Source organism: Thamnophis sirtalis, unplaced genomic scaffold, assembly GCF_051295495.1.
Source record: "Thamnophis sirtalis isolate CommonGarterSnake01/CBP01778 unplaced genomic scaffold, rThaSir2_p1.2 scaffold_8, whole genome shotgun sequence".
NCBI classification, from domain to species: Eukaryota; Metazoa; Chordata; class Lepidosauria; order Squamata; family Natricidae; genus Thamnophis; species Thamnophis sirtalis.
Genome location: NW_028261388.1, coordinates 26,413,274 through 26,440,028, shown reverse-complemented (window position 1 = coordinate 26,440,028; position 26,755 = coordinate 26,413,274). Strand labels below are relative to the sequence as shown.

The following is a 26,755-nucleotide window of genomic DNA, read 5'->3' as shown; positions in this document are numbered from 1 at the left end:
CAAGTCTGCCAGAACATCTCCTTCCATCTGAGGTTGCAATGATTTAGTCAGATTGATCCTGACCCTATCGGTCTTATGTAAGGCCTTGAAGACATTACCAGATATGAGGGTTGGAACATGTAGCATAGTCCATGGGATGGCTATGTAAATGGGGGTCTTGTGGTTTTATATTGGCGACCGGTTATGTATTTATTATTGTGTTTATTTTCTTGGTTTTCAACTGCAGTTAGCTGCTGAGAATCATCATGAAGAGACGGTGACCATATAAATTGAATGAACAACCAATTCAAATTATAAACCTGTTGGATAAGGTTGTAGTGATTGATACAATCCCAATTCAAAGCGGTCAGAATGTTTACCATGTTTACCCACAGCCAAAATCCAGGGGGCAAGCAGGCCCAGGTCAAATAAGGTTAATGTTCTAAAAAGTCTGTACAGGTGTGTGCTAGATATAAGATACAAAAATTAAACAATAAAGCGGTCAAGGCATTTCTTAAATACAGAAAGTTCTCAGCCTGAGAACTTCTCCTGTACCAGCTATTTCTCAATATAACCATATATTTCTCTGCTTCCATTTTTTTTAATGACTCTCTGCTGGAGTTGGCAGCCCTCCCATAATCTGGGAACCTGGGATTCAAGTTCCCAGTATTAATCAACTGATATTAATCAATCAATAAAATTTGAGACCAACCATTTTATGCCTGTCTCTCTTGATATGACAAGAAATTTGAATCTGTCTATTTTCTTTTCCTCTTCCCTCCTTCTTTTTTTCTTTTGTGCCATGTCTCTTGGCTTGCAATCTATTATTTAAGATTATGAAACAATTTGTATACTTGGAAGAAAACACAATATATAAAATCAGTAAATAAACAGATTATTATGCACATTTCCATCCTTTTAATTCAGGGAGATTATAAAAGCCTTGAATCAAATGCATACTAATCTAATCCAATACCCACAGATGTGTCCAATTCTCCCAGAATTCCCATCAAGGCCAGTAGCCATAAGGTAGCACATATGGAGAGCCCCCACAGTGGGAAGATTGAACTACACTCACACTGGCAGACCAGTTAATCTGTCAATTAAATATTTTGCCACGATTATCAACTGATCTTGTATCATATTGAACATTTCAATTTAAGTCTCCAGATCATTACATGATACTAGCAATTCCAAGATTAAGGTAAAGGTAAAAGTTCCCCTCACACATATGTGTTAGTCGTTCCTGATTCTAGGGGGCGGTGCTCATTTCCGTTTCAAAGCCAAAGAGCCAACGCTGTCCAAAGACGTTTCCGTGGTCATGTGGCCAACATGACTAAATGCCGAAGGCGCACGGAACACTGTTACCTTCCCACCAAGTTGGTTCCTATTTTATTACTTGCATTTTTACATGCTTTCAAAGTGCTAGGTTGGCAGAAGGTGGGATAAGTACCGCATTTTTGGAGTATAAGACGCACCTTTTTCCCTCAAAAAAGAGGCTGAAAATCTGGGTGCATCATACACTGAATAAAGCATTTTTTGCCTCCTAAAACCCCGCCCCTTCACCAAAATGGCTGTACATAGCTTGTAGGAGGCTTTCAAAGAGCTCCTGGGGGCTAGAGAGGGCAGAAATGAGCAAAAAACAAACCGTTTTTTAGCTCAATTTTGCCTCCCCCCCAGCCCCAAGGAGCACTCTGTAAGTTTCCTAAAGCTATCCATGACCTTTTTTTGGCAAAAAAACCAACTGTTTTTTCCTCGTTTTTGGCCCCCCCCCTCTCCCACGAGCATTCTACAAGCCTCCTAAGGGCTATTCATGCCCTTTTTGGGGAAAAAAACAGGTCCGTTTTTGCAAAAAATGGGCCGTTTTGGGGAGGTTTGCAGAGTGCAAACCCTTTTTTTTTTAAAGCCTCTTCAAAACCTTGGTGCGTCTTATACTCCAGTGCATCTTATACTCCAAAAACTACGGTAACAGGAGCTTACTCCATTATGCAGCGCTACGGATTCGAACCACCGAACTGCTGACCTTTCTGATCGACAAGCTCAGCCACTGCGTCCCTTATTACAAGATTACCTAACACTATAAATATACTTTACCTAAACTCTATATTGTCATTCCAGGATCATCAAGCATAGAAATTGTAGTATTGCATAATTATTTAATATTTGTAAAATAAGCATTTATGACCAATATTATAATTTCAATTCCAAATTAATGTTTAAGAATAAACTTTAAACCTCTTTCCTGAATGGTCATACTTGTCCAGAAATTAATTCCACTATGCTCAAGTGGAAACTACTCATTAATGTTTAGAACTGCAGCTTCAATCTTCTAATTTAAGTTTTCAAAATAGACTATTAGTTTTCCTTTATCTTACAATTTAATTGTAGGTGAACATTTAAAAACACATGAGCTGATACTATATTGTCACACTACTCTTAGTTTTCTATAAGTATTATTTTCAAATGGAATTTTACCTTATATTTTTAAGGTAAACTCCATTCTCAACTTAAATGCCTACAGCTCTGGCAAGCATCCAAACATTCTTATGAATGCAGAAACTCAGAAGAGAATTCAGAGTCCTGCTGCAGAGCCATCAGCAACTCAACAGGAAATGAAGAAAGATGAAAAGCATCCTCAAACTTTTTTCATAGGTAATGGATTTTATAAAATCAAAGTATGGCATATTAATGCCATGTTGTCAGCTGCTTTTGCTTTTTTTTAAAAAAGAAACCCTGTTCCCTAGCCACAAAAGCAGAGATGGGAATAGGAGAGCAGCCCCCAAAGGAAAGTTTCAGACACAATTCTGAACATAATTGCTCCCTTAGGCCAGTTTTCCCCAGAGAGTTGTTTTGGCAACAATTCTACCATCCTGTCCATGAAAGATGGTAGTGCTAGCTGGAAAGCTTCAGGTTGCCTTACAAAAAGCACCTAGCAAGCAAAAGCTATTCCTAACCTTACTTGGGACTGTTCCTGCTTCTTATTCATATTAAGCAGGTATCTTTCTACTTAATTCCAGGGTCTTCTTCATTTATCATTCATTAAAGTTATAACAATTGATGTATATTTCTATGAGGTAAGATCCTGGCAGATACAAAACAAGAAATGTTCTCTTCTCCAAAATGACTTAGTGGGCATCATGCTTCATAGCACTTCTTAAGGCAGGGGTAGTCAACCTTTTTATACCTACCGCCCACTTTTGTATCTCTGTTAATAGTAAAATTTTCTAACCGTCCACCGGTTCCACAGTAATGGTGATTTATAAAGTACAGAAGTAACTTTTCCCTCCCCCTCCTTCGGGTTTGTGCGCCGCCCTGAGTCCCGCAGGGAATAGGGCGGCATATAAATAAAATGAAATAAAATAAAATGAAACTGAAACTCAAAATTTATAAAGCAGAGTTACAGCAAATCCCTACCGCCCACCATGAAAGCTGGAACGCCCACAACCAGGTTGACTACCACTGTCTTAAGGCAACCCATGTCCTTTGCTTCAAATTTTCCAGCTGAATGGCTTCATAGAGAATAAACCCAGAGCATCAATGTTTGATTGCCGGAGTCTGTTTGGTATCAATTTATAACCCAAGTAGGTGCTAATTCTGGTATTCCAAGAACTATCAAATGCACTGGTGCATTGTTTCATCATTTATATTTGGCTCCTCTTCCAATAAAAATGATTGAACAAACAAAACTTAGTGTATGCTTTCTTTCTGTGTTATAGTTTTATGCCATCCAATGTGAAAAGTTGTTTTTGTAGGTTTAGGGGTAAGCCATGATACCCAATGTATTTGTCTCTTGCTTTATGGTAAGGAAGGTTATGTTTTTAGCAAGCCACATATGGTGGTAAGAAATCAGATGTTCTAACTCTGGATTTTACTTTAGTATTTTTGAAACTGAGCTAACAGCTCTTTTTAAATAAGAGATAAGAGTCCTCCAACAGCAAAACATTGGCCATAAATGATGTTTGCCCCTTGTGTTCAAAGAGGACCTTGACATCTAACTTGTGAGCTGTACATGATGTGTCCACAGGTGGCTGGTAAGGCCTATACAGGCATGAAATGTTCTGCCACATGTCGGGCAGACATGTGTGGGCACCATTGTTGCAGCATTTGCAGCATTAATAAGAGATAAGAGTCCTCCAACAGCAAAATATTGGCCATAAATACATTACTGAATAAATGTACAGTTTTATTGCTTCTTGGGCTGTAATGCTTTTGCTTTGATAGAATTAAAGACTGAGAACTTTTATTCAAGAAGAAAAAAATCTCAATCTTAAAAAAAAGTGAGTGCAAGAAGTGATAGCTATAGCAAAAGTCGTCAGGCAGCAAACCATGAGCAGGATGCAAACAGGCAATAAAGACAATACACATTTAAGACTTGCAACTTAGAAAACAATAATCTCTACCAATGGTGCATAAACTTAATTTGCCACCTACTCTGTTTAATGTATTCAATCTGCTTTAAGCTCTTGCAGCAAAAGACAAAATAAACTTAATATGGACACATACAAAGACATCTCAGGACTGGTAACACCCTGGAGGTTAGTTTTGTAAATGGAGCTGCAGAAATAATATTTGACTTCCCTGAATATTTAACTGAAAAAATTACACAGTTAAAAACAATAAGCAAAGGGCACTAAAATATCTCTGGGCGTTAGTAGCATTCTGTTCTTGGTTGAACAAACAGGGTCAGACCTAGTTAATATTCAATGGGAGACCACTAGAAAATAACCTCAGGTTAGTCTGGAAAGCCAAACAATAAAAAATCAAATTACATTTTAAAAATCCTTCCCAAAAGAATGCAAACCATTTCTATATTGTTGCAAAACAAACTGCCTGGACATGTCCATGAAGTCACCAGAAGTTACTTGATTTGAGGGAGGCTTTTTCTTTTTCTCACTCTATATAGACTCACCTGGTGGATGACATAAAGGCCATAATCCAGCTGCTGTCTCTGCAAGAATGGATGAAGATTCTCCAACAGGTACAGCAGATGCTTCTCTCGATTGCGGTGTGGAATTAATATAGCCACCCGTTGCTGAGCTGTGCAATCTTTTGGCCTATGGCGCCCTTTGGCTACCGAAGGATTCTCTTTTTGCAGTTCTTCCAGAGTGAGAGATGCTCTGAAAATGAGCTTGCTGGGGCCTCCTATAGGAAAAGGCAAACCTGAGGTTCACAACTCTCACTACAGCAAAACTTCAGAGGCCCTCAAGTGACTGGGAATGATAGAACTACAGACTGTGGGAAAGGGCTGGCGATCTTCTAGTCCAGAGGAGTCAAACTCAAGGCCCGGGGGCCAGATTCGACCTAAGGGGTGCTTAGATCTGACCCATGGGGCTGACCCAACAAACAGCAAAGGATCGGCCCGCGGTGTCTCTGCCAGTGGGAGGGCCACAGGAGGGTTGTAGGAGGATGTTGCAGTTGGAAACAGAGCTCGCAAGGGCCATGCACAGTCCTCCCAAGCTCCAGTTTTGCTGGTAGAGGGTTGCAGGAGGCCATCGCAGCTGGAAGTGGACCTCAGGAGTCCGTTGGCAGAGCACTCGAGCCATCACAGGCATCCCTGACACGAGTGACGTCAAGCTGGCCAAGCCCCCCAAAGTCAAAACACAACACTGATGTGTCCCTCGATGAAATCGAGTTTGATACTCCTGTTCTAGCCTGATACTTTGCCCAATATTACAATCTGACAAATGGCTATCCAACCTTTGTTTAAACTCCTCCTGTGAAGGAAAGGTTGTTTGTCACACTGTTGATCATCTCCTAAAGCACACTGACTTTGAGACATTTCCATTCAGTGAACTCACAGGGTTGTTTTTGAGAGGATAAATTAGGAAAGATTTATGCACAGGTTTTAGGGTCTTTGAATAAAGGTGAGCTATCAATGGAAACTAACCACAGGCTCCCCAATCAAGCAGAAGATGGACCAGGTAGGCTTTTGCTCAGATACAGAGTGTGTGTCAATTAAAACTCCAACTGCCCAACAATGTTCTGGCAACAGTAATGCATATGGTTGTCATTTTGCTCAGCTGCTGTAACACAGTTTATGTGAATCAAGCAGCAAAAAAATATAGCAGCCAGACTACTGGAAGGATGAACAACACACGTGAAATGTGCAGGCTAACAGGCTAATGGCTTTTCTCTGTGGTACTGCCACATACTTTGATAAAAGATTCCTGCAGGGGTACATTTGGCCCTGTTCCTTCTTACATTTCACTAGCTGTTTAAATCTGGATTTGCCAATCTATGGGTGTCATTCAGATGCTTTTTTATGATTGAACTGTACTGTTTTTTATTGTTGCTGTATTTATGTCAATATGTGTCGTGGTTCATTGCCCTGAATCTTTCAGGATTGAGGAACGCTACAAGCATTGATTGATTGATTGATTGATTGATTGATTGATTGATGAATAAATAAATAAATAAATACAATATGATGACCCACCCCTATGTTCTTGGGGCTTTTGCTACTTAATTCCTACTGTTATACTTCAATTGGGGCATAAATGTAATTCCACGCTAGCATTTTATAATTCAAATGCAAAATAAAAAAATTGAAAAAGCAACAGAATAAGTGAAGTTTACAATTTTTCATTAAAGCTATATCCATACATTGCTAAATTATAATAGTTGCTTTTTGATGGGTGAATCTCCATCAGTGGATCCAATTATTTGATAATATTATGAGGGATGCCCATTTGGGAGCTAATAAATTTAAATAAATAATTAAAAAATATTTAGATCATGGAAGAAATGTTGGAATTTCCTGACATTTTACTGGAAATAACACAAATATTAAAGTCTTAACATTGCCTTGTGTTACACTAATTTCTAGAATTTAAGATCTAACAATGGCAGCTTTGCTATATGACCCAAGTATTTAAATAATCCTTAAAAACAGACCTGGGTGTTTTACAATCCAGGAAGCAGACCTGGTCTAACCAGTGGTTGAAGACCTGGCATCAGCAGCTTTTGGGGGGGGGAGACATCAGTGTGGCAGCAGGGATGGCAGTGTTGGATGGGAAGGTGACAGTGAGGCTGGCGTGTGTGTTAGTGGTGGCACTCCACAACACTCCCAATTTTTCATGTGACCCCCTTCAGAAAATTAAGTGCCTACCTCTGCTTAAGACACTTTCTATCAGACACAGTAATATACTACCAGGAGACAGACGATGACTAACCTTTTCACATTGGGGTTTAACATTTTCATCATAAAGACTAAACTTTGGAGGGCGGGGTTTGTTAGCTCAAGGCCTTAACTCCCCCCACTTTTTTTCCAGAAACAATGTGAGTTGACTTACGGAGATAAGGAGACAGAAAAGGACAGGCGGGTATTGCTGTGGGTAGTTTCTCGATTAGCATGGCCTTCCTCTTTGAATTCTCCATCTGTTCCTCCTTAATAGTGGTTGGCTTCCTGAAACTTTCAATCATGCCTTTTGCTGCTGGAGTTTCGTGTAAAATATCCACCAGGTAAGTGGAGGTAGCCCAGCCTATCAATAAGACGCAGAGGGTAATGAGCATCAATAGCTTGAGTTTGTAAGAGAGGTGAAAGCTGGCAGACCCAAAGCCCATGGCCCTTCATAGATTAGAAGCTTCTCTTTGGATACTTTTCTTGATGGAGTCCTACCACAGTGCAGGAAAGCAGGAAAATCAAATTAAAGCAAGATGTTGTATGATACTGCATTCTGATAAATTTCTTCCGGCTTTACAACTCATAACTTTTTAAACAAATAAGCAGTGGGAAAGTAAACTTCAACTGGAACAACCTGTACAGAATGAGACAGAAATTTTAAAAAATGTTATCGTGCAAAAAGCTTGGAGATCAGCCCCACACAAAATTAAGAGCAGAAATAGGTGCAAAATGTAATAACCTCTTCTGCAATGCAGACACAACTCAGGTGTATGGACTTTAATTCCTATAATCCAGTATGACAATTGCGAAGAATTCAGGGAATTAGAGTTCACATATACAAAGGGCAAAAGGTTGGTGAAATACTTGAACTACAAGAAAAGAATGTCCTTTCTTATTCTATAACACAGCAAATTCTACATTTTCTTGGTTCATAGGTACAGTATAGCATTCCTGAGTCACTCATAAAAAGCTACAATTTACAAGATGATGGGGGGGGGGAAGCATGCAGACTCTAGCTTCATGCATCAATTTATCCTAAAGAATAGTAATACGTTTACTGCAAAATATTGAATAAAGCTAATTGTTTTTGACAGAGTATGAGTTTAATTCTAACATTTTGTCTCTGATATTTATTGGCTCTATGTTTTGTCAACAACTCCTTGTTTTTGCAACTTGAAACTTTATGGCCAAATTGCTTCTAAAAAAGAACAAATGCCTGCAGTTTGCAAATATACACATACACACACGCACACGCACACACACAGACATTAAGGACAACTTTTGGGGATGCAATCTGTGATTTGAACAATTCTATATTTTATTTCCCTTTTGCTACTGAATCGTAAAATGCATGTGAGAGCCGAGGTGGCGCAGTGGTTAAATATTTGCAGCACTTCAGGCTACTTCAGCTGACTGCAGTTCTGCAGTTCGGCTGTTCAAATCTCACCGGCTCAGGGTTGACTCAGCCTTCCATCCTTCCGAGGTGGGTAAAATGAGGACCCAGATTGTTGTTGGGGGCAATATGCTGACTCTGTAAACCACTTAGAGAGGGATGAAAGCCCTATGAAGCAGTATATAAGTCTAACTGCTATTGCTATTGCTATTATCTAAAAAGAGGTTCTATCTTCTCCTTTCCTTTTTTAAATAAAATCAATAATGAAGTGGCACTATAAAATTTCTTTTCTTTTTTTTTCTTTTAATGTGTCAGAAAAAAAAACTCAGCATACCAAAACCCCATATCTCTGTCACACCTGTATTAGCAGGGAGATGGCCAGGTGAGATGTTCCCTCGAAGGCAAGTAATACACTGAGAACTCCCTAACCCTAACCCTGTGATACACTGAGAACTACCACTCCCTATAGCAGGAAGTTCTTGAAGATAAGCGACAGAATTAAGGACTCTCCAACTATCCACTATGGTGGAATATGCATCTATCCTTATATAGTGGATGGTTATGTAGGATATGTAGACCCAGAGGACTTCTGGAAAATGAGTACTGAGTTCTCGAAATTTTCCCCCTATGCATTTATCCCTATTATTACATACGCAGTGTCTGATTTCAAATTAAATTTTTTTAAAGTATCCCTATATTTTACATTAAAATGGTCTGTGAGCTGCATAATCAGAATATTCAGATTCGTGGGCAATAAAAAACAATATCTTCAGCTGAAAAACAGGTATTTTAAACTGATACACAAAGCAGAGATCGTTTCAAAATATTATTTACTGGGCTCCTGTTCAAAAACACTGGTTTTTAATTTCGAGCATCTTGGTTTATGGCCAACTCTTCAAATTACTGCACTTCTATAATCACAGCCGCACTGCTATATTCTGCCAAACTGAAGCAAAAGAACTGTGAACCAAAGCTTCAATGCTTTCATTGTATTTCCTCAAAGCAATTTTTACGCTTTAAAACAGCAGGTACCATCATTGCTTTCTACATATAAAAGTGTGGTCTGGTTGATAGAATGTGATGCAATACTTATGAATCAGATTCCTGTTTTAATATACATTTAAAAAATAAAACTGCATTAGCCCATTCTAGATTTCCAAGATCTAAACATTGGCATAGATTTGCAATGCAGGTAATCTCACTTAATGACCATTTATTCAGGGACCACTCAAAGCTGTGACTGTGCAGAACAAACGGTAGTTCAGGAAGTCATGTGTGGTCAGCAGGTGCCCAATATAGGACCAGCTGGGCAGACCATGAATGGGTTAACTTCGTTATCATCCAATGGGATTGAGTATGAAGATTTGCATATCCCGCCTTCTTCACTGGCCTCACTAGCTTTTTATGATGAATGCAATCTGCAGACAGACGTGCTATGGTAACATCAAGGAAACAACTCCAACTTCGGACTGGACCAATTCAATAGGGTGGGGATGACTGCTGTCTCCACCTTCCCAGAGATTAAGCGTATCAAGTAAGCCAACGTCCAATCTCCATTGTTGGTGGAGACAGCATGCATGAATGGGACATACCAAAGCTAGTAGTGTCCCTACGGGTGGGCCTGCGACCGGACTGAACGTTCTTTAGCCTCTCGCACACGTTGTAGAACCTGTCTGCCAAAGGCTGCATCCACCAACGTGTAAATGTCGATTTTGTAGTGCCGGATGAATGGCGACGGGGATGTCCAGTTACCACACGACAAACTTCCTCAAGTAAGGCTTGAGTGGCCCAGGAAGCTGAAGACGCTGCACTCCTCGTCGAGTGTGCCAAGATACGATCAGGAACTGGCTGCAGTTACAACTTGTACGACTTGGTAATGCAGGCTCTGACCCACCGATCCAAATTAGCGGACAATGTTTTAAGTCCCAAGGATGTCAGTTGATAAGATACGAATAGTGCGTCAGTGCATCGAATTGAAGAAGTCCAGCGGATGTAAATTCGAAGAGCCCGCCTCACGTCGAGCTTATGCAACTGTCTTCCTAGTCTGTGGGTAGGAGACGGACAAAAGTTTGGGAGCACCAGCTCCTGTGCCCTGTGAAATGAGAGTTGACTTTGGGCACAAAGGAGGGGTCCAGCCTCAAAAATACCCTGTCTTGGTAAAATACGCGCAAGTCCTATTGCACAGACAAGGCTGCCAACTCAGAAACTCTCCTTCCCGATGTAATGGCTACGAAGAATAATACTTTGAAGGATAGATACCTCAGGCAGGTGTTGCAGCAGATTGTGGTTTGTAATCTACTTACGAAAGATCAGGACTTGAGACCACGAAGGAAGAGAAACAGGTTTGTTGGATGCATCGAGTTCAGCGTGTTCACACACCAACATCTGAACTGGCCTGGCTACACCCAGGGCAGTGATTTTATACCTTTAATCAAACTTCGTCAATCAGAGGGCGTTTAAAGAGGCGTATTCATACAAAACGTAAAAACCCCTGTTCAGAACAGGGAAGTACATCTTGGAAAAATACAAAAGCAGATATTCATACAAAAGTATCAAGAACAGGAAAGCTGATTTCGTACCAACAGTTTTCTGCAACTTCTCTGTTCTCTCTCTCCCCGTCTGGCTTCCTGTACCCCTCCTTTACAGAGTCTTGCCACACTGTTCAGCCTTATTTGTAATACTTATGAGGAAGTTAAAAGTCAACTTTGGGACTCCAGGGCACTGGAGTAAAAGCCAAACTAAAATGAATTTATAAGGTCCATTCTATTAAGACCACCTAACCTGGCCAGCCACTGGTGGGTTTACCTGTGCAACCCATGCTGTATCAACATAGCAGTTCAAAGGGAGGACCCGTCAAAATCAGGAGGACCTTGGGCAGGTCCCAGGTAGGATAGTGTTGAATTATGGGTGGCCGCAGATTTGAAGCCTCACAAAAATTGACGAATCAGGGCATGTTGTGAGAGAGAGTTACAATCCCTGCAAATCAAGACGGACAAGAGCGCCACCACTTGGCATCGCAGGGCATTAGGCAAAAGACCCTTGTTCAAGCCGTTCTGTAGGAAGGCCAGCAAATGATATAATTGTGCCTGGGTCACAGCCACGAAGGTGCCGGAACACCATAAGACAAACGCCTTCCAGGTTGCGTTGTAAATACAGGTAGTGAATTGTCGATGAGACGCTTGGATCGTGGCCACCACTTGAGGAGATAATTGTCCCACAATCAAAATGTGCCGCTCAATTGCCAGGGGGTTAGCTTGATCCAGCCTAGATCCGGATGTAGAAGAGAGCCTTGCCCAAGAACATCCGGCGACAGCGGCAGGTGCCAAGGTGGGACCACAGATATTGCCTTCAAGTCCGCAAACCAGGGATGGTGCAGGCAAGCAGGATGAGCTACGTCTCCTCCTCCAGCAGCTTCTGACCACCCACAGAATGAGGGGAATGGGGGAAAACACATAGAGAAGGCCGGCGGGCCACCGACAGGATCCCCTGGCCTGATAGCGCTGGCCTCCCTTATTGGACTTGTCCTGCTGATACTGCTGTCCCTGAGAAGGACTGAACTGACGCTGGAAGCAAGGGGAGGAAAAGCCTCCCTCTCCGCCATGAAAGGGTGACCTCCTGAAGAGGAATATTTTCCGATTTCTTAAACTGGGAAGGCAAAATCTTCTTTTTGTCTTTGGATTCCTCTAACATTGGCTCCAGGGGCAGACCAAAAGCTGCTGACCTGAGTAGGGGGCTGATGCGAGATTCCACTTATGTTTGGCATCGGCCTGCCACTGACTCAACCACAGGAATCGTCTGGTGGCAATGGAGGCGGACATGGACTTGGATTTGAAATGGGTGGTGTTAAGTGAGGCGTCCACCGCAAACTCCATAGCAGCCTTTATTTTGTTAATATCCTGGTGCCCCCTAACATCACTAGCAGGAATCCTATCCTGTAATCTTTTGAGCCATTTGAGGGCCGCTCTACCAAAAAAGGAAGAAGCGGTAGAGGTTTTGATGGCCCAAGCAGCCAACTGGTGACCTTTAACCAGTGCCTGCTCCGCCCGCTTATCTTCGGGCAGAGGGAATCCTCTGGACTACTAGTGACCACTGGTGGAGCTGAAATAGCCACAATCGGTGCATCCACCATGGGGACCTCCAGTGCCTCCAATTCTGGCCCAACATCATAAAAACGTTTATCATTAGAGTTGGGAAAGGCGCCTGATCCCGGTGAAGCCCACTGCCACTGAACCATGTCCAGAAACAGCTTAGGGGCCAGTACCACTTCCTCTTTTTTTTCAATTTTTTTTATTTTTTGAATAAAAACAAATAAAATCATTCTCCATTACAAATTGTAGAAAGTGTGTCAATTGGTTACAAACAGCTTTCGTGCATCCCTTCCACAGTTATCACCTCTGATTCATATCAAATTATCTATTTTACATCACATATATTTATATATATATTGCTATCATCATACCTCATCCTTCATATGACTATAATTGTTTTAATATCCCTTTATAACATTCCAAAATTTAAAACAATACTACATAGTGGCATTCCTTTATCTATTTTCAATATCATCCAACCACATTATACCTTTATAACACATTCAAAATAAAAATTAATTATGTTTAATAACAAAAATTTTAGACCTCTTTTCTTAATCATTGTTTACAATTTATATCCAATTTCTCTTTTATCCTGTCAATACAAATTATTACATTATTATCATTATCAGTCATTTATTTAATGATAGTTTGACTAAGTTTAACTTACTTTTTCACCTTTTTTCACCATTTAAATTTTTTACCAAATTTCCTCTTATCAAACCAATACATATATATACATTGTTATCATTATCAATTATTTATCTAACTTTATCCATTAACACTACATTTTTAACATAATGCTCTAATTTTAACAAAAATTTTAAACCTTCTTTTCTTAATCATTGTTTACCATTTATACCCAATTTTTGCTTTTATCATGTCAATACAAATTATTACATTATTATCATTATCAGTCATTTATTTAATAATAATCTGACTATGTTTACTTTTCCCTTTTTTCACCATTTAAAAATTTATACCAAATTTCCTCTTATCAAACCAATACATATGTATACACTGTTATCATTATCAATTATTTACCTAACTTTATCATTATCACTACATTTTTAACATAATGCTCTAATTTTAACTAAATTTAACTTGTGTTTTATTATTAATTTTCATATCTCAACCTGTGTCTTTCCAGTAATAGTGTAGTCCTATTTCTTTTGCCATTTGTGGAATTGGTCTTCTGGTTATTTCCTTAATCAAATTTGTTTGGACTCCTCTTCACAGCTTGTTGCTTATTACATATCTTGTAAAATCTCGAAACCCTCCATCAGCTTCCTTGATCAGTTTATCTTTGGTTATCAGTAGTGTTTTTGTCAAAATTTCTCTCCTTAAGTACATCCATTCTTCTCTTTTTTCTTCTTCTATACCTTGAAATCTGTAGTAAAGCACCTTTCCATCTATCTTCCCTTTCCTTGTTCCACTCTTTCCATCTCCAACCACACTCAGTTCACTGTCAATATCCACAGTTATCTTGCCTCTTTGTTCATTTTTCCCCTGGGTTTTTAGGACTCCAGCCTCCACTTTTTCCATTTTCTGAATATCTTCTATTTGCTGAGTATCTTCCATTTTTCCATCAGATTTTGCCACATTATTAAGTTTATATTTTCAATATTTTCCAATCTCTTCTCAATTCTCTCTGTTGTTTCTAATAATTTTTGAATTCCAGACATAATCTGTTGTAACGTTATGGTTTCTTTTTGAAGTTGTGTCATCCTTCCAATTAATAAACACCGCCACTCTAGTTTAAAAACAAATCTTTGTTTTCACTTCTTTCCAGCTAGCAACAAACATCAGAGAGCACCTGCATAAACAATCCATGCTCTTCTTTATAAACAAGCTGAAGCCTTTGAAGTGCAAGGTCAAAATGATCAAAGGGAAAAAAGAAAAAACAATGTTTCCAGGGGCAGTCCATGCCAGGCTGTGACTGCTACTCTCACCATTGGGATCCAACTGGGATCTCAACCTGACATGGCCGCCATAATTTCTGAGGCGGAAATGAGTAGTTCAGAGAACTGGCAAATACCACCTCTGGCTGGCCCCAGAGTATGGTGGGAATGGAGATTTTGCAGTATCCTTTCTCTGGAGTGGGGTGGGGATGGAGATTTTGCAGTATCCTTCCCCAGGAGTGGGGAGGGAATGGAGATTTTACAGTATCTTTCCTCTGGAGTGTGGAGGGAATGGGGATTTTGTAGTATCTTTCCCCCCGGAGTGGGGAGGGAATGGAGATTTTACAGTATCCTTCCCTGGAGTGGGGAGGGAATGGGGATTTTGCAGTATCCTTCCCTGGAGTGGGGAGGGAATGGGGATTTTGTAGTATCCTTCCCCTGGAGTGGGGTGGGAATAGAGATTTTGTAGTATCCTTTCCCCCAGGTGTGGGGAGGAATGGGGATTTTGCAGTATCCTTCCCTGGAGTGGGGAGGGAATGGGGATTTTGCAGTATTCTTTCCCTGCCACGTCCCACGCCCACAGAAGTGATAGTAAAAAAAATGAATTTCACCACTGTTGGGGTTATTAAACATGGGCTACCTGGGTGGACATTATCCCAGGATGATCAGGTAACATAACTTTTGCTTCTTTTTTCAATATAAATTATTGATTCTTGCAGGTATCGCTCCATCCAGTACCAACAAGATAGTCAGAAAAATGAGCTTATTAAATCCACATACAAAGAAAACTCTACACAGAGGACTGCAACTGTGCATCTCTTCTTAATGGCAGCTAAGTAGAAAAAAAGGAAGTTACTTCAGAATTACCATATGTGCAACCGAAAAATATGGGAAAGCACAAAACATAATTACACTGACACACAGCTTCTATTGAGGTCTAAGAAGTCAGAATTGCTGAGTTCGCAGGGTTTCCGTTCATGGACAGCGGCTCAGGTTTGTCTCTCAAACGGTCATCAATTGTCAAAAGCTACTAAATATGTAGTGACATAAATTCTAGTGACTGTTTTGAGTAAATCAGTTTTTTCCCAACATTCTGACTTTTACATTTGTTGGGTTTCACTTCCTACATTATGAATCAGTATGATCAAGGCAATATTACTAAAAAAAATACCAGGGGGTAAAAGCTGTTCCATTTTGTATAATAAATATCTCTCGAAGGTTGACCTGTAATTAAACGAAGGTTGTGACAGGCAATTAAACGAATACACTTTTTCCCCCAGGGAAATGTGCAATATTCAATATATAAGAACCTTAGATTTCATGGTAGAACAGTGAGAGAACAATACAACAGCTTTGAATATACCAGTTATAATGAAGATCTAAATAATCATTAATTTATGTTAAAGATTATTTAATTTAGTTTAATTGTTCTTGACAATTAATTGTTCTTTCATTTCTTTGTGATTATCTTCCTGATTATGTGCAATGTGTAACTAACAGTTTATCTTTGACTATAAATAACATTAATATAACTTAGGGAAATGAAATGAGTTCATTTCACAATAAGCCTTAGAGTGAGAAAGCTGCAGAGTACTGCTGGATCAGCGTTAAGAGAAATCAATTTTGCAATGCAAATAATTAAGACATTTCTCAGCATTCTTTTTTTAAAATATAATTTTTTATTTTTGAATAAACACAGACAAAACACATCAAACACCACAAAAATATCTTCCATTACAAATTGTAAAAAGTGTGTCAATTACAAAGAGCTTTCGTGCATCCCTTCCACAGTCATCACCTACAATTCATATCAAGTTATATATTTTATATATATATATATGTATGTTATATTTTATGCTGATAAATAAATAAAGGGAGAAAAAAATATAACAAATGTAACAAAAAGGCAACAGTAAAAAATATTGGGTTTCTGTCTGGATGGTCTCTTGTGACGAGCCAAAGACAGAGTGGAAGTGTGACCTTCCTCCCATATTTGGGCATACCAGGGGTTGTGACTTTAAATGTATGTATGTATGTATGTATGTATGTATGTATGTATGTATGTATGTATGTATGTATGTATGTATATATATATATATATATATATATATATATATATATATATATATATATATATATATATATATATATATATATATATAAAATATAAAATATAAAATATAAAATATAAAATATATGTATGTATGCATGCATGCATGCATGCATGCATGCATACATACATACATACATACATACATACATACATACATACATACATACATACATACATATATATATATATATATATATATATATATATATATATATATATATATACTTAAAGTCACAACCCCTGGTATGCCCAAGTGTGGGAGGAAGGTCACACTTCCACTCTCTGTCATTAGGCTCGTCACAAGAGTCCATCCAGACAGAAACCCAATATTTTTACTGTTGCCTTTGTTATATTTGTGTTTTTATTTGTGCTGATAAATAAATAAAGGAAGACTAGTATAGATCTATTTCAAGCTATTTAGCTCTCATCAGCTAGCCATATCCTTACTGGGATTCGAACCTGTGCTCTATTGCCTCCCAGGCAGGGAGTTAACCATTTGAGCTACAGAGAACGACTCCTTTTATCAGCCAGCCAGGGTGGGAGGTATATACTTAAAGTCACAACCCCTGGTATGCCCAAGTGTGGGAGGAAGGTCACACTTCCACTCTCTGTCATTAGGCTCGTCATAAGAGTCCATCCAGACAGAAACCCAATATTTTTACTGTTGCCTTTGTTATATTTGTGTTTTTATTTGTGCTGATAAACACACACACACACACACACACACACACACACACACACACACACACACACACACACACACACACACACACACACACACACACACACACACACACACACACACACACATACATATATATATATATATATATATATATATATATATATATATAAAGTCACAACCCCTGGTATGCCCAAATATGGGAGGAAGGTCACACTTATTTATCAGCACAAACATTACATACATACATACATACATACATACATACATACATACATACATACATATAAAACTATCATCATACCTCAATCTTCATATGACTAGCAATAGCAATAGCAGTTAGACTTATATACCGCTTCATAGGGCTTTCAGCCCTCTCTAAGCGGTTTACAGAGTCAGCATATTGTCCCCAACAATCCGGGTCCTCATTTTACCCACCTCGGAAGGATGGAAGGCTGTCAACCCTGAGCCGGTGAGATTTGAACAGCCGAACTGCTGAACTGCAGTCAGCTGAAGTAGCCTGCAGTGCTGCATTTAACCACTGCGCTACCTCGACTATAATTGTTTTTACGTCCCTTTATATAAAATATTCCAAAATGTAAAGCAAAACCACATGATGGCACTCCATTATCTATTTTCAATATCATCCAGCAACATTACATCTTTATAACACTTTCTAAATAAAAATTATGTTTAATAACAAAGTTTCTAAACCTCCTTTCTTAATCACTGTTTACAATTTATATCCAATTCCCCTTTATCATGTCAATACAAATATTACATTATTATCATTATCAATCATTTATTTAACAATATCCATCATCCTTTCCTTTTTTGTGTGTTCTTAGTTTAACTAAATTTAACTTACTCTTTTTTAAAAATATTATAAGCTTTCATACATAACAGAGTTTCTAAACTTCCTTTCATGATCACCATTTAGAATTTATACCAAATTTCCTCTTATCAAATCAATACATATGTGTACATTGTTATCATTTATCTAACTATATCCATTATCATTTCATTTTTAACATAATGCTCTAATTTTAACTAAATTTGACTAATATTTTGTTATTATTTTTCATATCTCAATCTGTGTCTTTCCAGTAATAGTGCAGTCTTATGTCTTTTGCCATTTGTGGAATTAGTCTTCTGGTTATTTCAATCAAATTTGTGTGGACTTCTCTTCACAACTTGTTGCTTTTTACATATCTTATAAAATTTGAGACCCTCCATCAGCTTCTTTAATCAGCTTATCTTTGGTTATCAGTAGTGCTTTTGTCAAAGTTTATCTCCTTGAATCCATCAATTCTTCTCTTTTTTCTTCTTCTATACCTTTAAATCTGGGGTAGAGCTCCTTTCCATCTATCTTCCCTTTCCATGTTCCACTCTTTCCATCTCCAACCATACTCAGTTCACCGTCAGTATCCACAAATATCTTGCCTCTTTGTTCATTTCTCCCCAGGGTTTTTAGGACTCTAACATCCACTTTTTCCATTTGCTGGATATCTTCAACTCTTCCATCAAATTTCACTGCATTACAATCTAGATTTTCCAATCTCTTCTCAATTCTCTCTGTCGTTTCTAATAATTTTTGAATTTCAAACATAATCTGTTGTAATGTTATGGTTTCTTTTTGGTACTGTCCCATTCTTCCAACTAGTAAACACTGCCACTCTAGTTTCAAAACAAGGTTTTGTTTTCACTTCTCTCCAGCTGCCAAAGAAGCATCCAAAGAGCACCTGTGTAAACAACCTTTGCTCTTCTCCTTATCTCTTCTGTAAACAAGCTGAAGCCTTTGAAGTGCAGAGTCAAAATGATCAAAGAGAAAAAGCAATTATTTCCAGGACTCAACCTCCAAGTGGCAGTGCAACTTCTTTTCCCTCTGATATTACTACCCTCTTTATATTCCTTTTATATCTTCTTTTATTCCAGGCTTAAAAGAAACAAAATACTTAAATGGAGCAAAAAAAAGAGAAAAACCCCATCCAAACCAATATTATAAAAATAAAGAAAAAGATGTAATCCATAGGTAAAAAGAGAAATAGAAGAAGAAAAACCAATACTTTCACTTTAAAAAGTAGGAAATATTTGCAAAACTTCCATCCACAAAATAAAAAAGGATAACACACTGTCCAATATAGCTTAATTTCGCCGCTTATTTTCTTTTCTTTGCAAGTTTAATTTAGCTTTTTTTTTTTTGGCAGTCTTATTTTATAACAATAAAATTTCCTCACCAGATGGACACACTTTCTCTTTTCACTTTCCTCCTGTTGCGGAGCTGTCCCAACTTCAGCAGCTTTTGGCTGCGATTTTGTTGCCAGCAAGAAGAGATTCTCTTGGATCAATCACACCTTTTCCAACAAACTTTATTAATATAAAAAAATCTACTTGTTGGAAAAGATGCTACCAGATTTCTGGTTTTTTTGTTTGTTTGTTTGTTTGTTTTGCCATCACCAACTAATATATTTCTCCTTCTAGAAGAAAGCAGAGTTAGTATTAGGAGTGGCATTTGAGGATTGTTTCAATTAATTATCAAAGACACTGGAGCAGGACAGGCTGCACAATATATTCAATATGTATCAAGTGATAGTACAACTGTAACACGAACCACCAGCTGGAAATTATGGAGACTGAATACTTAATCTTTAAGCAGGAAAGGTTATTTTATACTACAAGCAAAATGAACAGAGAGTTGGTATGTTTAGAGAGAGATCAGCTGAAAATGCCAAAAAGCCTGCATGGGGCTGAAAAAATAGAGTCCTAGGAAAATCAAGCAAGCATTTATGTTTGCTCATAGGATCATTTTTTGCCCTCCGAAGCCTTCAGAAAAGCCTTCAGAAAAGCCTCCTGAGGGCTCCTGAATGCTCTGAAGGGCTAAAATCAGCCCTACAAGCAACCCAGAAGTGACTTCCTGTTTGCTCTTAGTGTCATTTTTTGCCCTCGGGAGGCTTTGAACACTCCGGAAGGCTAAAACCAGCCCTACGAGCAAACTGGAAGTCCATTTGTGAACTTCTGGTTTGCCCATAGGGCCGGTTTTTTGCATTCCGGAGGTTTTTCGCACTTCAGGAACTTTCCTGAAGTCTCCGGACAGTGAAAAATGGCCTCAAAAGAAGGCCGATGTCAGCTGGCGTGCGCTGGCTAGCTGACAGGGTAAACCTCATGTGCCCTGACAAATGGCTCTGTGTGCCACCTGTGGCACGCATGCCATAGGTTCGCCATCATGGCCTTATACCATCCTTGCTATCAAGAGATTGTAGGAAGGTCCTCCTCCACAGAATAAAATATTCTTTAATATTAAAAAGAGACAGAATAGAATATTTCCCCCGAAGGAGAAGAGGAAAGACGTCTTCTTAAAGGCAGAAAGCAGTCCCAGTGTTCCTGCTATAGGAAAACAGCCTCAAGCAGAAACCTGAAGAAGCTAAATTTAGGAATGGATATTTTGTATCCATTCAGAAAGCTGGACCACTCTATTCATAAGCAAAGAGCAGCCAGAAACTCCAAATAAGCAACACAATAGGGAGGGAGCCAAAGCTGAAAAGATTAGCTCAGACTAACAAAACACCTAGCATTTGCATTTCCCCCTTTTGCCTATAGAGCTAGCCATGATCGCTAAATGACCCCATAGGAATCTGGTAACAGCCATTAAAATATTAAAAGACATATTCTTGCATGGGAACAGGCATCTCAATCACAAAGCTCCAAAGAATGTATAAAAGCCCACCTACTTTCAACCCAATTTTATCAGCCACCCCAGAAACATTTGTCAGAATTTGTGGCAGAAATCACATCCAGAAACCACACAGAGATAACTGATTCAACAAGATTCATTAACTTCTTTATATACATAATAACACATGAGTAAATATACAATACCAATAGATCATTCTCCAACATGGTAGTAGTTACAGGGAAAACACAGGCAGAGGAGAGATTGGTTTCAGTTTAGACTTCAGAGTTTAAGACTAGATTAGTTCTCTTGCACAGACTCAGAGCTATATAGGTAAGCCACGCCCAGGCTCTGAGCCGTCTGGCATAGCTCTCAGTCCCCAAATAGTTCCCATTGGCTGGCCCAGTTGTCATGCCTATACATTGGCTGACCTGTTGCTATGTCCTATTCCAGTTCATGAATATTCTGACAACATGCTGTTATCACTGAAGTTTCTAGCTACCAAATAAACAGAGACCTTCTTTCCTGTAGCCTGCCTCCATTTTATTTCATATATTTCTCCTGGCTTGGAACTGGACCAGATTTTTGTTCCAACAAGATAAAAAGAAACTACCAAAGGAAACAGAGAGAGCAAGAAGCAAAGAAACATGTGCTGCTGTCTCTTTAGCTAGATTCTGACAGCCTTTCCCATTTTTGAAGTTTTGCAGAACTTTGCCACTGGGTTTGTTATTGGAACTTTAAGTGGCGCCTTCAAGGGAGTGCTACCAAACAATACCAAAATTTTCAACTTGCTTATTATTTCATGCACAAATGTATCTAAACTGCAATGGGCTAATGTGGAAAAGTAATCACCCCCTAATTCAATCACTTAGTTTTAAGCGAGACCTACCGCTATAAGACTATGCCATTAAATACAGGGAGTCATTTGGGCATCACAGCCCTGCCATTATCAATCTCATAAGTTAAGGCTTCCCTTGCTGCTGGGAATTTCTGAGATTCTACAGACATATCATGCCCTTTCCAAAACAAAATTTTGAAAATCTTCCATATAAAGGTCACTCATGCCTACTAGCTTGGATAATATCACAAAACCATTTCCAAAGCTCTGATCTGCAGCCAGATGCAATCTTGAAATGTGTTACTAAATGTATCCAGGAGTGAACATCTTGTCAAATCACCTGAATGATCTCTTACCCAGCTGAAAGTCAACATTAGCAATTCCAAAATCTAATGGAATTCATGAGAGGGTATGGAGGCAAAAGCAACTATCTCAGGTTTCCAAAAAGTCCCTGAATAATTTGCCAGCATTCTAGAGGAATGTTTTTTGGAAATATAATTTTTTTAAAAAACCTCTGCAGCTGTGACGATGTTATGTTTGGCAGACACCAATTTGTCAAAACTATAAGTTTTATTGAAATGCATTCCAGAAAATCACATGATGAAACTAGGAAATGGAAAAAGTTCAAGTACATTATGGTTTCAAACATCAGTGAAGCTGTTTCAGGCAATTCAGGGTTCCAATACAGGTATTTCCTCGACTTATGATCACAATTGAGTCCAATATTTCTGTTGCTAAGTGAAATATTTATTTAGTGAATTTTGGTCCATTTTTACCACCTTTCTTGTCACAGTTGTTAATTGAACACTGCAGTTATCAAGGTAAGTAACATGTTTGTTAAATAAATTTGGCTTTCCCACTGACTTTGCTTGTCAGGTCACAAAAGGTTATCATATGACTCTGTAACACTGCAACTGTCACATATACGAGTCAGGAGAATATTTGTAGCTCAGGGTTGAAATGAGATGTCCTTGGTGCTTTTTGAACTAGGTTGTTTTCTTGTAGATGTTCATTACCCAAACTAAGTAACATTATAAGTGCCAATAAGGAATGGGAATTGCTTGGGTTTTTTGTTCCCCTTTTGTCTTGTTGATTGCATAGTCTATATATATTATGTCTATGTGTCTACTGGACAGCTAATTTGTCGAAGTGCCAGGCTTCTAGAAATTCCCTAGCATTTTTGGACTTGGCTTGGTCTAGGATGGTCAGTTTCCCAATTGAAACTATTGGACTTATGGTTAAATCTGTCCATATATTGTGACTGTGGTGAAATTCAATTTTTCCCCCTACTGGTTCTCTGAGCATGGCTTGGTGGGGGATCATATGACTGAGTGGGCGGGACTAACTTTGTGTCACTCATGACAGCCCATCAAGCCACACCCAGAAAACTGACAGAAAAGTTCGGCCAGCCAAGTCTTCTAGCATTCAACCTGGCTGCTTCTTCACCCCTTTGTTGTGAAATTAAAAAGTTTCCATCGTATCTTCTGACTCTTAGTTGGTTTTCAGAGATGAGTTCTGCTAGTCTTCTGCCTGTTTGTCCTACATGACATTTGTTGCAGTTACTGTATAATGTAGATGACTCCTAGGTTGGTTGGTTTTTTCTTGGGGCTTCTGGATCTTTGGTTTGCTTAGGCTGTTTTGAAGATCTTTATGTAGTTGTAGTAGTAGGTTGGTGGTTCCTGAGATGTTCTTAATCTATGGAAGTAGGGGTTTTTAGCGCTTTTTTTGGGTGTGCTAGATTAAGTTGAGTAGGCAGGCACTTTTTGATAAAGTTGCGTGGAAATCCAGTGTGTTTGATACATTTGAATGTTGTTCTGTTTCTTTTTCCTGTTTCCAGGGTTGCTACAATGACGTTCTTACACAGCTTCTCTTGTGGGTGGTTAGGTTGTTGCTTTGGTAGTGGAGCATTTAGTTGGTACAGGTGATTTTTCTGTACATGTGTGTTTTTAGTTTGCCATTGTGGTCTCTGCTGATCAGGATGCCCAGGAAGTGTAGCAAGTTGTTTTCTTCCCTGGTAAACTGAATTCCTTTGAAAATGTAGTTGATGGTTCTTTGAGTGTTCTCTAATTGGTCTTTTTTATTATGGTAAAGATGTCATTCACATATCTGATCCATATTTTCAGCTGTATTTTTGGAAGTTCTATCCGAGGTGGCACAGTGGTTAAATGCAGCACTACAGGCTACTTCAGCTGACTGCAGTTCTGCAGTTCGGCTGTTCAAATCTCACCGGCTCAGGGTTGACTCAGCCTTCCATCCTTCCGAGGTGGGTAAAATGAGGACCCGAATTGTTGTTGGGGGCAATATGCTGACTCTGTAAACCGCTTAGAGAGGGCTGAAAGCCCTATGAAGCGGTATATAAGTCTAACTGCTATTGCTATTGCTTCTAAACGTTGCATGACAATCTCCACTATAAATCCTGAAAAGGGTGATTCCATAGGTGTACCTTTAATTTGTACATCAAATTGGAAGTATGTGGTTAGGTAGAGATTTATGAGATCCATAATCATGAGTGTTTCAATCTTCATGTAGTTGGTTAAGTCAGATGTGCTGTGTAGCAATGTGGTCATAAATTCTTTGGCTAATTTCGGATCTATGAATGTGAACTGGGCTGTGACCTCAAATGAGGCCATGATTTCGTCATCTAGAGTCACATTTCTGACTATTTGAAACCATTGTAGTGAAGAGTTGACGGAGTGTTTGCTTCCTCTTGTGAGGTGCCCAAGCTCTTTTTATTTAAAAAAGTGTAGGAGGATGGGTTGGCTGCTTCTCATCCACCACTGTTCTTCTTTGGTAACTTGGCCTTTCTAACTGAAGTCACTGAGAGTTCTCTTTATTCGGTTGTCTAGCTTTGTATTCTGTTAGTGTTTGTTGGGATGTAAGGTTCTTTGTCTTCTAGTATTTATTTTGCTTTTGTAAATATTGTGCTCCGTCTATATCCGTGGTTTGGCTTTTGTGGTCTGTGATCATGATGGTCTGGTCCTTTTTTAGGTTTCTGAGGGTTGAAACTGTGAATGATTTTGGTTATCCTGGGACATATTTCTGAGAAATCTTACTGGTAGATAGGAATATCCAGTTGGTTCACCCAGGGCAAGGGGATGGTGGGCTAGTTGAATATGCCATCTTTGAATTCAAGGATGACAGCAATCTGCCCACATCTTTACTCTTCTTAGCCCTTTACTTTCCCTATTTCTCATAGCCATCACTGTACCACTACTAGTTATACTATTGTCTTTTTTTCTACTTGTCCTATCTCAAAACAATGTTGTGTGGAACATGCATATTTTAGGTCTGCATATTTTATGAACATAATTTTTACTTGATCATAATCAGGCGGAAGTTTTTTGGTCGATTGTTGTCCTGCCAAAACTTTAGAGCCAAATGTTTCCACTGCGTGACAGCACTGAGACCATAGATGTAATATACTGGAGCCCTAGGTTCAAGATGTAAAGTTTGTCCTATCCTTGTCCAGTAACGTAAACAAAGCGTTCCTCATTCCGGGGACATTGTCTCCCTATCTCTCCCACCAGCTTCCTTATGCCTGCCTCAGATGCTGTATAACCTGATTTCTGTAACAAGAATGTAAATTCTTTTACGTGTTGTTGCTGAGACAGACTGCAACCCATACTTACCTTTGAGGGGTCCCGTAGGATGAAAGTGCACTTTGGGGTCTATTTCCAGACGCAGGTAAGTATATTGGCTGTTGTTCCCGCGTAGAGTGTCCCTGTCCCTGTTCGGGTGCCAGATGTAGGACTCAGAAATCCATCATAGCAGCTGTCCAAAATGTCTGTCTGCCTGTGCAGAGTTTATTTTGCTTTTATACAGTTTCAACAAGCAAAGCAAGTGCATGGATAGCAACAGCATCGTTATTGGCTTATTCTCCTTGTCAATCTCTAAGACCATCCCAGCCAGGGTAGAGTCTCACATAACACAATAGTTCCTGGTAGTGCCTGGTTCTACTAATTAGGTGAGCTCATAGACAGTTGAGGTAATCGGTTACTAAGACGTATGGCAGTTCTCATGCCTGTACGTAACCTTTGTATAACCTCTACAGTTTTTTGCTCAATTTGCCCCCCTCCCAGCCCCCAGGAGTACTCTATAAGCTTTCTAAAGGCTATGCATGCCCTTTATTTAAAAACTGGCCCATTTTCCCAAAAAACAAGCCATTTGGGGGAGGTTTGCAGAGTGAAAAAACTTTTAATATGCCTCTTCAAAATCTTGGTGCATCTTATACTCCAAAAAATACGGTATTTCTGATTGTTTGCAGTGTCCCAGGGTCACCTGATTACCTTTTGCGACATACTGAGAAGCAAAATCAATGGGGAAGTCAGATTCACTTAACAACCATGTTACTATCCTACCACCTGCAATGATTCACTTAACAACTGTGGCAAGAAAGTTTGTAAAATGGGGCAAAATTCACTTAACAACTGACTGTCTTAGCAAATTTTGGGCTCAATGATGGTTGTGTGTCAAGGACTACCTATAAAAGGGAACTCCCAACTCCTCCAAAATGTGAAGTGTGCCTGAAGCAACAACATAATTGGTAAGACCTCATAAGTAAAAAGCTTATTCTGTTAATATTAGCAGGTTAGAACATTATTACAGGCCCTAATAAGCATAATTGTCTGAAAGGTATAGGTAAAGTAACTACACTGGGTCAAGCTTAATCATATTTTAAATATGTCAGAGAAGCAATCACAGTTGTACTAAAAATAAAGCAGAAATAGCTGGAAGTACAGAGTGATCCCATGAGGACAGAGAGGATCCTTTATGGCAGAATATGCATATTAAACATACTTTAATAATTCAGCTATATCTTTAAAAAATAAAGATAATGGAACTATTCAGAGTGCAAATTTTTTTAAAGAAGAAATGCTGCTGTCAGCACATAATATTAAAACAGAACAATCTGTGCCTCAAACCGATGACATTATCTGTCCTGAAATTGAATGGTAAAAATTCCAAGTG

The 26,755-nt window shown here is 39.0% G+C and overlaps 1 protein-coding gene across 2 annotated transcripts in view; it reads right to left on the bottom strand.

The window, feature by feature from the left end:
• B4GALT4 (beta-1,4-galactosyltransferase 4) overlaps positions 1-26,755 on the bottom strand; it is a 40,307-nt gene that overhangs the window by 8,044 nt on the left and 5,508 nt on the right. Inside the window, exons 2-4 of one of the 2 annotated variants that reach the window (XM_087721309.1) lie at positions 19,517-19,756; positions 7,272-7,736; positions 4,889-5,121 (exon numbers count right to left, since the gene is read on the bottom strand). In XM_087721309.1, the coding sequence (XP_087577435.1) occupies positions 4,889-5,121; positions 7,272-7,542 (504 nt within the window). In that variant the 5' untranslated portion in view covers positions 7,543-7,736; positions 19,517-19,756. The remainder of the gene's footprint in view (positions 1-4,888; positions 5,122-7,271; positions 7,737-19,516; positions 19,757-26,755) is intronic. The other variant, XM_087721308.1, reaches the window with a different exon arrangement.